Below are 14,365 nucleotides of genomic sequence, written 5' to 3'. Positions count from 1 at the left end.
AACTCAAATTACTAAAATTCGTGATGAAAAAGGAAATATCATGACAGACACCACTGAGGTACAGAACATAATGAGAAGATACTTTGAAAATCTGTATTCCAACAAAATAGAATCTACCGAAGACATTGACAAATTTCTAAAAACATATGCTCCTCCCAAACTGAACCAGGAGGACATACACAATTTAAACAGATCAATATCAAGCAATGAAATAGAAGAAGCCATTCAAAATCTACCATCCAAGAAAAGCCCAGGACCAGACGGATTCTCGGCCGAGTTCTACAAGACCTTCAAAGAACTCATTCCAATACTTTTCAAAGTATTCCAGGAAATAGAAAAGGAGGGTACCCTACCGAACTTATTCTATGAACCTAATATCACCCTCATACCCAAACCAGGAAAAGACACATCAAGGAAAGAAAATTTAGGACCAATATCCTTGATGAATATAGATGCAAAGATCCTTAACAAAATATTGGCAAACCATATCCAAAAACATATTAAGAAAATTGTGCACCACGATCAAGTGGGGTTCATCCCTGGAATGCAAGGATGGTTTAACATCCGTAAACCAATAAACGTAATCTATCATGTCAACAGACTTAAGAATAAGAACCGTATGGTTATTTCAATTGACGCAGAAAAAGCGTTCGACAAAATACAACACCCCTTCATGCTCAAAACACTAGAAAAAATAGGGACAGTAGAAACATACCTGAACATTGTAAAGGCTATTTATGCTAAGCCCATGGCCAACATCATTCTTAATGGAGAAAAACTGAAACCATTCCCTTTAAAAATGGGAACAAGACAGGGATGTCCACTTTCACCACTTCTATTCAACATTGTCCTCGAAACTCTAGCCAGAGCAATCAGGCAAACTAAAGGAATTAAAGGAATACGTGATTCTATATATTTAGGATCCAAAAACCTCCTCCAGAAAACTTCTAGACCTCATCAATGAATTCAGCAAAACAGCAGGCTATAAAACCAACACGCATAAATCTAAAGCATTTTTATACGCAAGTGACGAAACAGCTGAAAGGGAAATGAGGAAAACAATTCCATTTGCAATAGCCTCAAAAAAAAATAAAATAAAATACTTGGGAATCAATCTAACCAAAGAGGTAAAAGATCTTTACAATGAAAACTACAAAACATTGAAGAAAGACACTGAGGAAGACCTCAGAAGATGGGAAGATCTTCCATGTTCTTGGATAGGTAGAATTAATATTGTCAAAATGGCCATACTACCAAAAGTGCTATACAGATTCAATGCAATTCCAATTAAAATCCCAATGATGTACCTTACAGAAACAGAGCAAGCAATCATGAAATTCATCTGGAAGAATAAGAAACCCAGACTAGCTAAAGCAATCCTTAGCAGGAAGAATGAAACAGGGGTATCGCAATACCAGAACTTCAACTATACTACAAAGCAATAGTAACAAAAACAGCATGGTATTGGCACCAAAACAGACAGGAAGATCAATGGTACAAAATAGAGGACATGAACACAAACCCAAATAAATACAATTTTCTCATACTAGACAAAGGGGCCAAACATATGCAATGGAGAAAAGATAGCCTCTTCAACAAATGGTGCTGGGAAAACTGGAAATCCATATGCAACAGAATGAAACTAAACCCGATCTCTCAGTTTGCACAAAAATCAACTCATAATGGATGAAGGACCTTGAAATCAGACCAGAGACCCTGCATCTTATAGAAGAAAAAGTAGGTCCAAATCTTCAACTTGTTGGCTTAGGATCAGACTTCCTTAACAGGACTCCCACAGCACAAGAAATAAAAGCAAGAATCAATAAGTGGGATAGATTCAAACTAAATAGCTTTCTCTCAGCAAAGGAAACTATCAGCAATGCGAAGAGAGAGCCTACAGAGTGGGAGAATATCTTTGCCACTCATACTTCAGATAGAGCACTAATTTCCAGAATCTATAAAGAACTCAAAAAACTCTACACCAAGAATACAAATAACCCAATCAACAAATGGGCTAAGGATATGAACAGACACTTCACAGAAGAAGACCTACAAGCAATCAACAAACATATGGAAAAATGTTCAACATCTTTAGTAATAAGAGAAATGCAAATCAAAACTACACTAATATTCCATCTCACCCCAATTAGAATGGCAATTATCAAGAATACAAGCAACAATAGGTGTTGGAGAGGATGTGGGGAAAAAGGTACACTCATACATTGCTGGTGGGGCTGCAAATTAGTGTAGCCACTCTGGAAAGCAGTGTGGATACTTCTTAGAAAACTTGGAATGGACCCACCATTTGACCCAGCTATCCCACTCCTCGGCCTATACCCAAAGGACTTAAAATCAGCATACTACAGAGATACAGCCACATCAATGTTCATAGCTGCTCAGTTCACAATAGCCAGATTGTGGAACCAACCTAGATGTCCTTCAATTGATGAATGGTTAAAGAAACTGTGGTGTATATATATACAATGGAATATTACTCAGCTATAAAGAATAATAAAATTATGGCATTTGCAGGCAAATGGATGAAACTGGAGAATATCCTGCAAAGTGAGATAAGCCAATCTCAAAAAACCAAAGGAAGAATGATCTCACTGATAAGCAGATGATGACACATAATGGGGGGTGGAAGGGGGGCAAGAATGGACTGTATAGAGGGAAAAGAGGGGTGGGGAGGAGGAAAAAATAACAGAATGAATCGAACATCATTACCCTATGTAAATGTATGATTACGCAAATGGTATGCTGTTACTTCATGTACAAACAGAAACAACATGTATCCCATTTGTTTACAATAAAAATAATTTAAAATAAAAAGAATTTTAAAAAAGGTCAGTATCGTAACACAAACACACACAGAGAGGAAGGGGAATTGATCCAGATTAAGAGTCTAAAGAGACAAGACAACTAAATGTGATGCATGCTCCCTGACTGAATCTCTGACTTTCAATCCTTTGAAATCACACACACACACACACACACACACACACACACACGCCCTATAAAGAGAAATACTTGCACAACCGGAGAAAGGTAGGTAATGGGATCACACTAATGCTGAATACCCAGAACGTGGCAGTGGTGTGGTGGGGTGGGACAAGGTACTATTCTTAGAGTTACACAACAAAGTATTCAGGGGACGTGTCCTGATGTCCACAATTACTCTCTCAAGTGGTTCAGAAACAACACAAATATACTAAGAGGGAGAACACAAATATGGTGAGACATGAACAAGAGGCCATCAAGGAAAGAGAAAATAAGCGTTCATGGTACAAATTCTTGCAACTTCTTATTGACTTGAAATTTCTCAGAGCTGGGAAGCAGAAGCTATGGTGGAGCTCAACACACACAATCGTTTCTCCTCACATGCATCCTATGTCATGAAAGCTCATGTCCTCCAATCTCATATTGTTAACTTTCCACTTTTTTTTTTTTTTTTTTTGCGGTGCTGGGGATTGAACCCAGGGCCTTGTGCTTGGGAGGCAAGCACTCTACCAACTGAGCTATCTCCCCGGCCAGTTGTTAACTTTCCTATGCACATGTGAATAAAATACAGGACCAATGTAACTGCACATCTTCAAAACCGCAAGAATGGGAAGTTATACTCCATGTATGTATGATATGTCGAAATACACTCCACTGTCATGTGTAACTACAAAGAACAAATTAAAAAATAATAACTTGTTTTCCAAGAAAAAAAAAAAATCTTATGTGGTGTAAGCACATGGGCGCACATCCCACAGGTCCTGCAGCAGGGAGGTCCGGGGGCAGCGGCACCCACCTGGCTGCAGCACGCGGATCTCCAGCAGGTTGGAGGTCCTCTCCGCCAGCCGCGTCCACGTGTTGTTGTAGTTCCTCCTCCACAGTTCAGCCACACACTGGTACTTGCCCGCCTCTGTGTCACTGGCCCGGCTGATGCTCAGGCGGACGTTGTTGCTGGACTCGGCCTTCTCGATGGCAGTCCGGGTTCGGAAGCTGGAGGACCTGTCCCCCCACTGGACCCCTCCATCCCGTGTGAAGGTCACCAGGTCATGGAACTCAACAGTGCCCACTGGCTGGAACCGCCACGTCACTGACACGGGGACCCGGGCTGGGTAGTGGGGTTTGATGATACACTGCAAGTCAAAAGAGTCGCTGTAGGTCACCCCTGGTGTTCGGGAGATGGCTGTGACTGCAAAGCCTGTTTCTGGAGAGAGAACAGAGAATCAGCCAGAGGAGGCACCTGGTTTTCCCGGGGCAGGACCTCAGCAATGGGGCTCCTGGCAAAGCCAGTGGAACAGTCAAGGCTCACCAGCTTTCTTTGGAACATTCTTTTCACGTGAGGGTTTATATTACTTTATATCATACTGAGGCACAAACTGAGAGTTTGCAAGACCCCACAGAAAGAGGCCCAGGCAATTCCTGAAGCAGCTCTAGCCCAAATATTTTCAGGAAACCCTCATGAGGATTTGCATTAAACCTTCCCCTAGAGTTGGATGCTACTGTTCGCTTGGGGGCTGATTCCATGTAACCAGGCCATTCCTTGAAATTCCAGAATTCCATGCAAAAACAGGAGAAAAAAGCTCACTGGCAAGGAGTATACACCCACCCACTCAGACACCATTCTCTGGCTTCCTAGTGCATGGATGCTCTGGAAAGGAGGCAGATGGAAGCCCCCAGCTCCTTCTCCACGTCTACAAAGCCAGAGGTGGGGAGACAGTAAGGGATGCCTCACAAGAAGGTCAGCAGATGGTGACCTCGGGTGAGGTAGGAACAATGGTCCTAAATTCAGGGTTTGCAGTCTCAGTGAGTGGTGAGTCTGGATATTGCGTACTGAATGAGGGCGCATCACCAATCCCTAACGGTCACTCCTCAATCAAGCTCTTCAGAGTCCCTTCAGTTTGGAAGTACCAGTTCATGTTAGTACACCATTATCACAACACTAACAGCAGCCAGGATGTATTGAGCACCATCTATGTGCCAGGCACTGTGCCAAAAGCTTTGCTCACACATTTCACTGAACTGGCCTTGTAGGACAGGTAGGTTTAGTGTCCCCTTTTGTAGGGCACAGTGAAGTTCAACCACCAGTAAATGGCACCGTCAGGTTACAGACCTGAATGTACTGATTTCTGGGGCTTTTTGAGGTTGCTTTATGCATGGGAAGCATAACACTGTAGTTAAATGAACACATTCTGGAGCCAGCTGTCTGACTGTGACGTCTTCCTGCTGTGTTACATTAAACGAGTTACAACTCCTCTCTGCCTGTTTCCTTATAGGTAAAATGGGTTTTGTGAAGATTAAATGAGTATTTGTAAAATACCTGGATAGTCCCTGACCCAGGCTATATATTTTGTTAAATATGTATTTTGTTCAAGAAACAAAACAGACACAAAGTAAAGTACTTTTAAATCTGTAGGCAAAAGAGGACTCACAGAACGAACCTTCTGCCTTTCTATGGAAAACTGTCAGTGAATAAGTAGACAAAATTTGCTGAGAACTCTGGATCTTCAATTTGGATTTCATACTATACATTCTTTTAAAAAAAGACTGAAGACTTAAACACTAAGTGGCTGTAACAGTCACTTGCACACCTGTGTGTAGCATGCTATCACACAAGTGATGTAGAACAGGACCTTGGGGGACAGGATCTGCTCGGGGCACGATGGTCACAGACCATGGTGCCACAGCAACCCAGCTGCCCGGCCTGAGCAGTCACGGAGGCCTGCAGGTGTGGGGAAGATGTCCTGCCTATGACCTCATCCACACGCTTTGCTGCTGTCACCTCCCTACTGAGCAGATCCATACCTAATTGTACCAATGTGAAAATCTGTGTGTGTGTCATTGCTTATTTTAGACTAAAAAGACAGCCTTAGTCCAGGGTACCCTCCCACTCTTTCCAGATCCACCCCTTCAGTCTGCCCCGTGGCTTTAGCCAGAGGCATCCTGCAGGAGAGTGGCAGGTGAGCAGAGTTAGCCCCAAAGACCAGCGCAGGCTGCTTGGTATGTCCTGGTTGCAGGAATGGTCGGACATGTGGTGAGTTTGAAATCACTCTGGGCAAAACCTGATAACACAAAATTACTTCTAGAGAAATAATTCTAGCTCCAAACACTCCTTGGACATACTTAACCTCCCAGGATGGGGGGAAAAACCCACTAGTATGGATGCCTGCAGCCTTCCCCAAAGTTCTACCTCCAAGGGTTCACAGTAGTGCTGAGCCCGGGGATGGAAATGATTAGGAAACTCAGTCACTAGAGGAAGTTTTCGGAGGTCCACCTTTGGGATTAAGCTTTTTGAAAATAAATGTAATCCTAATCTCAGAGGGTTGACAAAGTGCAGGACTTGGTGTCAGGCTTATCCACTGGGGATGCTCTTTACTGGGTGTTCTGACAGTGCCACCAATCCTACCTGTGGGAAGGCAGTGACATGGTCCCCAGAGTGGGACGTAAAGTTGCTGAGGATAACCGAGGCCAGCTTCCTGGTAAACAGAAGAAGTGCCATGCCACCGTTATCTTCCCAGCAGAAGAGCAGGCTGGCCTTTTAAAATTTAATATGCTGATTGGATTTGACAAATAAAAGTTGACAGAGCCTTTTAACTACCCCATGAGAAGCAAATCTAATATTCTTTGGTTTTAGCAAATCTCAAGGTATCTTTTTATGCAATGAGGAAATGGCTTTCTTAAGTAGGGGCCTTATAGAGGAATAGATAAAAACACAGACCTTGAAAAATATGAAGAGAGAATTCCTGGTTTCCTGGGTTCAGACTGTGAATTGGTCATTGAAAAGCTGCAAACTTGGGCAAATTAGACTTAGTCTCTATTTCCTTGTAAAATGAACATGTCTATCTTTGGCTAGGAGAGGATTCAGTGGGACAATTAAGCTTAAATGCCTAGACTCCACTATATACAGAGTAAATGCCAAATAAATGGCAACCCTGGATTTTCTACCCTGTCTGCTGCTTTGAGGAGGGCTGTGCCATGGACAGTGGGCAGGGACCGTGGCGGGCAGGAGAGAGATGCTGTCATACTTGATTGCTCTTCTTCTTCTCTCCAAGGTCAGTTCAGGCAGTGGCCATGTTCCTACTAGGCAGTGACACTAACCTGGCTAGAATACTGATAACACCCTCCCCACCACCCAGTCCCAAGAGGGGTAACTGCTCCCAGCAACTGTGAGTTGCAGGCACTCTACCATCCATTGCTGGTTCTTTCAACCCTGCCGCTACTACCCTGAAGTCTCCTTTCAATCAAGTACTTTTGAAGTACCATTATCTCCTAGGTGAACTCTGGGCTGATAAAAGTCTAGGTAAAGTGATGAAGAGGGGAGCAGCCTCCACAACCGCCCCACCCCTCACTTACCGAGAGCAGTGATAGAGACGAGAGTGCTGGCTCGGCGCTCCCCCACGATCTGCCACTCGCCATCCACTGCCCGCACCCATTCGGTCACATGACATTCATATTGGCCCTCGTCCTCCTTCCTGCTGTTGAAGATGCCCAGGCTGAAGGAGTTGGGCTGCACCTGCTCCATCTGGATACCCCCAAAGCTGCTGCGCTCCCAGTAGGACGAGCCTGGCTGCATGGTACCATCCCGGTCTAGCCACATGATGTTGCTGCGGCGGTTCTGCCTGTCCACGAGCTGCCAGATGACAGAGAAGCGGCCTTGCAGCCTGCCCGCTGTGCGGACACTGCAGGAGAAGTGCAGGTCCTCGCCCTCAAGGACGATGCTGGCGTTGCTGGCCACCTCCACGGAGATGCTGCTCTCTGGGGAGAGGAGAGAGTGCCACACTGGGGGCTTTATGGTCTCCATGGTGCCCTCCCCACAGACGCCACAGGAGGAAAGGTGCAAATGCAATCATGTTTGGTGATAGAGAATAAAAAGTACTGTCACACTTGCTGCTACATGATCTGGCTGTTTCTGGGTGCTCCCTGTGACTCTGGATCTGATAACCCAGGATGCTCTCTGCTATGTGCAGAGAACTGGGATAATGAGCTTCTAAGACCTGAGACTGAATGAAAACCTAATAAATACAATACAATGACATAACATTTAAGGCTTAAACACTGTATGATGTAACTTATTCGGATGGAGTTTAGGACTTCAACTTGAAGTTTTAGCAAGATGAGTAAGTCCCAAATCCTGCTCTGCCTCAGCCTTCCCCAGTGTTACAGCAATCAAGTAAAAGCTAAACATCTACAATGCCACTTAAGCCCTTCAGGATAATATTAGGAAGTAGAAAAAAAAATGCTAGGAAGTATCTAGAAGATGGCATGTGCTTGAGGGTGGATATAATGGAGCACAGATGGCCTAGTTTTACAGCACGCGTAGGGGTTAGCTTTCATACTTTCATGAACACAGAGAAATAAACCAAAGCCAGGGGCTCGTCATCTACTGTTCTCCACCCTGTCCTCATTCAGCCCTGGGGTTCCTCTGCTCCCTACCTTGAAAGACTGCCAATCAAAGTTGGCATAACAATCTCATTCCCTTCTCACCTCAGTCTAGCTACTCACTTAGCCAGCCGATCTCATTCAGCTGAATATTTAAACTCTACATGCCTCCATTTCTTCTTTGGTAAGATAGATAGAATGCTACATGTAATTGCAGAATTTTTTTTAAATATTAAAAAGTAAATGAGACAATATATATGGATCACCATATATGTATGACAATATATATGGATCACAGAGCAGGTTTTCAAAAAGCGCTCACTATGACCACAATTAATTTTACTCATCCCAATAACTGTTTTTATAAATAGCATATATATTTTAATCTGTTACTTGTGCATACCCTATTTTATATGATCATCTATACTGAGTTCAAAAGGACTGTAAGTATTAAAGAACACAAAGTGCAGTGCCATAACTAATTTGGTTTCAATTTTCTGGGCACCACTCACAAAAAAATGAGTATAGTAATTTTAAACCAATCAATTCAATCAAATCCCAGATTAAGAAGCACACCCAATTACAGAGGGAAACACACATACATGTAACAATGCATTTGAATCAATCTTTTCTCCCCTTTATGTCTCCCACGGGCAGAAAAAGACAAAGATGAGCACTGAGCCTCAGCGTTTAGCTCCTGCTATAGTGAGTGTGCTTGCTACCTATTCTGGATTTGCTTGCTTCACATGGGGTGAGAAAAAAAAATCTCTGGACTGGTAGGGAATGTAGCAATTTTCCAGGAGGGCAACTTTCCCTGAGGGTCTTGCAAAGACAATTCATGGAAATGATGCAGCTCCTGCAAAGCCACCCTCCACAGCACTGGTGGTTAAAAGCACGGATCTGGAGCCTAAGCTCACTACTTCCTGATTCTGTAATCCCAGGGTCCTTTTATCACCCACCTGAACTCCAATTTCTCATGTACAAAGTGGAGATACTAATTGTGCCTACTTCTTAGGGTCAAGATGCTGAGGAGAAGAGGTACTTATTTTTCACCATCATTAATAATAAGAATATTCCTTTTTAGGTTAAAAACTCATCCCCACTGTTGCTGATTCAAAGTAAGGGATGAAAGGTCATCTTCAGCATCAAGGGAGAACATCCTTTTGGTTGTCTCATGCAGAAGAATGGTTTGCAGGACATCACTCTTAACCCTACTGTCGCCCCAGTGGACTGTGGTGTAAGTTCTGGCTGCTGTGTGAAGCAAGCCTGGAAAACCACCCAGTTAGGAGAAAAGCCGCTCTGGCAGGTGAGGCAAAGGCAAACTTACACCTGGTGCCGTGATGCCCATTCTACATATTTACAAGGGTTCCAAGGCCTATAAAAAAGCAGCCAACGAGTTAAAACTCTCTGGATTAAGTGAAAACTAGATCAGAACTAATGAGGATCTGAGTGCAGGTTCAAAAATGAAATTTCAAAATAGGAGGCTGACGGTGTAGCACAGGCCAAGCGCAGAGCGGTGGGTCTGGAGTTAGAAGCAAATGTCTCTAATGCAATGCAAGTTCAACCACTAAGTGGGCAACTGGCTCAGTCACTCCCCGTGTGCTGCTCTGACTTCTTTGTTCATAGGATGGATATAATATTGGCCTCTACAGGGACTTAAGAGGTGGGAGCGAAGAGGGAGGTAATTTAAGCAGAAGCACTTCAGGCTCTTGGGAGGAAAAGCGCCATTAAAATCCAAGGTATTATCACCATTACCGATGTGATTGTTGTTGTTCTTTGGTAGACTTACCCAAGTGGCCTTGGGGCAGGATCTGGTGGTGCTGGGGGACTTTAACTACCCAGTTATCTGCTGGAAAAGCAATATAGCAGGCCACAGATCATCAAACAAGTTCTCGGAAGGGGTGGGGGGAAATCTTTCAGTACTAAAGATACAGGAAGTAAACAGTGTGGCTGCCCTTCGCTGGATCCTTACAAAGTAATGAGGAATTAGTCGCAGATTTTAAAGTACAGAGTCTGTGGTTAAGGCAAGCACAGACAGACAGGAAAATGGTAAAGAGTGGGCATTCAATTCAATAGTTTCAACCGAACAAATACTCAGCAAGCACCTACTCTATGCAAAGCACCATGCTAGGCATTGCAGGGGAAAAGTCTAAGAAACAGAAGAATTTCAAGATAATTAGGTGTGTGGAGGCAAGTGTGTGTGTGCGCAGGCGTGGTTTTTAAAAACACAATAAGAATGAAAAAAAATCATCTTGTTGATGAGAAGAAAAAACAACGGCAAACCCCATGTCTATTTTTGACATTACTATTGAAGAGAAATATTTTAAATATGTAAAAGTGTAAATAAAAATGTAAAGGAAATCATTAGAGTACTAAAAGAAAGGACAGTTTGAGCAGCTAAAGAAAGGTTAAGGTTAGTTTTTAAAACGTCATCATCTTGTTTACAATCAGAGCATTGTAAGTTTTTATTATCTTTTTACTAAACAGAACTACGAGAGAAAGGAGATTAATAAGAACAACCTAACACTATGGACATTGAAACACAACATGCCCAAACACTGGTGGTCTCTGAAGTCCCCAGCAAGGGCTGCACCCCACCCAGACAACGCCAGCTTACACAGGCAGGGCCCGTTGTGGCAGCCTCGCAGAGGCTAAGCTTTCCAAGGCATGCTCCAAGAGGACGTGAGAGATCCCGTCCATTGACTGTTCCTTTTCTTTTTGCTGGCAATCGAACTTCTACCACCCCATGACTTGTAACAACACAATTTCAAAACCAGGGAAGAGACAATCAGGGGAATGCCCACCTTTATACTTAGAAAAACCCAAACAGCAAATCCTTCTTAAGAATGTACTTATCATTTAAAATCCTCCCCTAAAAGACCAACTCTCCGTAAGTCATATTTCTACCCCCTTCTTCTGGGACTCAATTCCCACTCAGGAGCCATCAGCTTTCCAGGATTCCTGGTCTTTCTCCAAGCAGCCCTGGCACTGACGGTGTTTACACGGAGCTGTTCCAGCTCGGGTCTGCTGGTATCCATCTCCAGCTGAGACACACCGCTGATGCCTGTGAACCGGGGCCTGCTGGGTGTGCAGGTGGGCTGGAGGAAGCAGAGGGGCTCAGCGGGCTCGCTCCTGCTCTGCTTTAAGGCTGCAGTTCACCCTCCCTGCATTCTCCTACCTTAGCTGTATTCTTTCTCCTGCTATGTGACTTTAGGCACTGAACCAGGGACCAAGGAAGACAAGCACACAGAGCTCTCTACTTACTGAGGGGAAGGACTATGATGGGAATGTTCTTTGGACGTTTGCTCTCCTTGTCAATGAATTCCCCAGTGACTGTCTTCTCTCGCTCCGTCACACGACAGTTGTATTTCCCACTATCTTCCTGGCGGAGGTGGTAGATTTTCAGCACAAAGACACTGTCACTTTCTTTGGCCACTTTAAGCTGTCCCCTGGCTTCCCGGTGGGCAAATTCACTGTTGAGGATGGGCACAGCGTTAGGCCCCATGCTGGCAATGAGGGAGCTGTTGAAGGCCCAGGAGACAGCAAAGTAACGGTCGGGAATGTTCTGGGCCTCCAAGATGCATCTGAACTCCACAGGCTCACCCACTGTGTGCAGCCGCTTGTCTGTTTCCAGCCGAACGGTGAACTCTTTGTCTGAGAAAACAAGTAATAAAAAAAAGACGTATTCTAGGAGAATGAGAGTTGCTGATAACCAAACTGCATTAGCAAAACCCTACTGCCTTTGCCCTCCTTAATAATGCTAACTACAAGGAAGTGCCACAGCATTGTCTTGAGAGAAAATCCAATTCAGACCCAGGTTACCTGAGGCCCAAAGAAACTCATGAATATCACAAAGTCACACCTAGACCAGACAATCTAAGGAGTTTGTTATCTCAGTTAAGACCAATGAAGCTCTATTCAAAACTTACACTGCCCAAGATTAGAACCCCAAGAACCCAAAAGGAATTCTTATTATCTCTTAAATGGAAGGTTTCAAAGGTCTTGCCTTGAATCTCCATGGAAGCAACACCATGGCAAATATTTTCAGCAGATATTGTAGGACTTACCCCACAGGTCTGTGAGAAAAAAATTACAGTGGCCTAGGCACTGACCCTAACCCCAACTCAGAAATGAATCTATTGAAATTCTCTCTCAACATCCATGTGAATACTGGAATTAAGACATGGATAAGACAAACCCTAACAGCATGGCATAGAATAAATTAAAACTAATGTCTTCTTACTGGCCTACCACCTGCCAGATCAAATGTAGGCTGTACCCACTTCCACTAACAGCCAGACCACCTCCAAAGTAGCCAAGGAACCCAAGCACACTTCAGAGCTGGGTGTCTAACCAGGCTCAAGGGCATGATCCAAGAGGAGCTCTCCGTAGGATGGTGCACAGTGACTTGTTAACTCATGAGACTGTTATCCAACCTCTGAAGCACCCATAAAGAAGTAAGTGGAAAGAAAAAGGACTTGAGGGATGGAGGAAACTTTTTTCCTAAGAAATAGAGTCACAGAGCCCTGGCTGTGACCAATTCCCAAATCTAGTCTGTTTCTCCAAAGAGAACATTAAGAGGAAATCCCATTGCAGTGCTGTCTGAATTCCCTGTAGACTTCATAGCCTCAACATGAACTGCCCTCTCTATAAGGCATTTCCAAGCCCTGACCACTGTCTGTCTTCAGGACCTTCGCCTCATTCATCCCCTATCCCACACACTCTTGAAGCAGAGGAGAATCCTGTTGTCCTGAGAAAACAGAAGTCAACTGCTTCAGTATTCTTCCAGCTCAGCTCTACAACCCACCTGTTCTCCATGTCCCACTCCCCTGCCATGTGGGCCAGGGTCTTGCCCCAAACATCCCTTAACTCATTCCTACCTTTAACCAAACTTCCTGACAGAGCAAACTGCACTGGACACTACAGGGCTCACCTCCAATGTGCCAGCAATTGCTTCCCCTTCCCAAGAAACCAGTACTAAAAGACGTGGATTGGAAGAAGAGTTTTACTCTGTCACCATCTGTCTGGATGAACACACCCATGTGGGACCGTGCCCATGTTATCTGCTCTGTTATTAGCCCTCTGGTCAACCCAAGTACAGTAATTCATAACCCAACATCAATGCTAAAAAAAGCACTCCTTCCACATAAATGCCAGTGTGGACACGTCAAGGGTGCCCTAGACCTCAGAATTTCCATTTGCCCTGGGGTCAGGCTAGCTACAACTGTGGCTTTCTTCTTTTGCCAGCCAAAGTCTTTGTATCCCATGCCTCAGGGAAGTCCGCATATTCCCCGGTTGAAGATATATAACACCCCTCCTTTCTGCAGAGCAATTTGATTTGGGTTTTGCCCAGTCAATTAAATGGACAGTAGCTGATTTATGCTTTTTCTAGTACTGATCACTTTTTAGCTCACTGAAATTTGGCTTCTGGTCCTTCTCCCACAAGCAACTGACCTAGCTAATGACAACTGTGGTTCACCCTATCCCATGCCATCATAAGCAAAGGCTATTTTTAAGTGTGCTTCAGCCTCTGGAGTTCCTAGAGTCCCTTGGGTTCCATGACATCCTCCCCTCCACTTCTCCTCTTGCTTGCCTGAACACTCTGGTCTTCTCTCTCACTGGAACAGGCTCTGACCCACCCCCGCACCTAGTGACTCCCCTCAGCTGTCCTGACCCTTTTCCAAGTGTTGCCCCAAGGGCTTTTCCTGGGTCCTCCTTACTCACAGGCCCAACCTCTAACTAAGCTTCAGATGCCCATGCTCAATGACACACTGGGCATTCTACATTTTGAGCATCTCTCTTAAGAGTTTTTGGGATGAACTCCTTGACTCAAAGTTATAAAAACAACAAGTGCCACCACCAAGGGACTTTCAAGCAAGACTCTGCACGTCCTCATTACCCTTCTTCCTCCTTCTATCTCCCCACAGTTCAAAGAACCACAGAAGCCCGAGGTCCAGCTCCAGGCCCAGCCTCAGGCCCAGCCCCAGGGCTC

The 14,365-nt window shown here is 44.4% G+C and overlaps 1 protein-coding gene across 1 annotated transcript in view; it reads right to left on the bottom strand.

Annotated features, from left to right (window-relative positions):
* Positions 1-14,365, bottom strand: part of Igsf3 (immunoglobulin superfamily member 3) — a 97,215-nt gene that overhangs the window by 27,075 nt on the left and 55,775 nt on the right. The window contains exons 5-7 of the mRNA XM_047521243.1: positions 11,638-12,027; positions 7,348-7,749; positions 3,797-4,201 (exon numbers count right to left, since the gene is read on the bottom strand). Coding sequence (XP_047377199.1) covers positions 3,797-4,201; positions 7,348-7,749; positions 11,638-12,027 — 1,197 coding nt within the window. The remainder of the gene's footprint in view (positions 1-3,796; positions 4,202-7,347; positions 7,750-11,637; positions 12,028-14,365) is intronic.

This window comes from Sciurus carolinensis, chromosome 1 (assembly GCF_902686445.1).
Source record: "Sciurus carolinensis chromosome 1, mSciCar1.2, whole genome shotgun sequence".
NCBI lineage: Eukaryota > Metazoa > Chordata > Mammalia > Rodentia > Sciuridae > Sciurus > Sciurus carolinensis.
The sequence above is the reverse complement of the archived record's forward strand: the minus strand, read 5'-3'. Positions and strand labels throughout refer to the sequence as shown.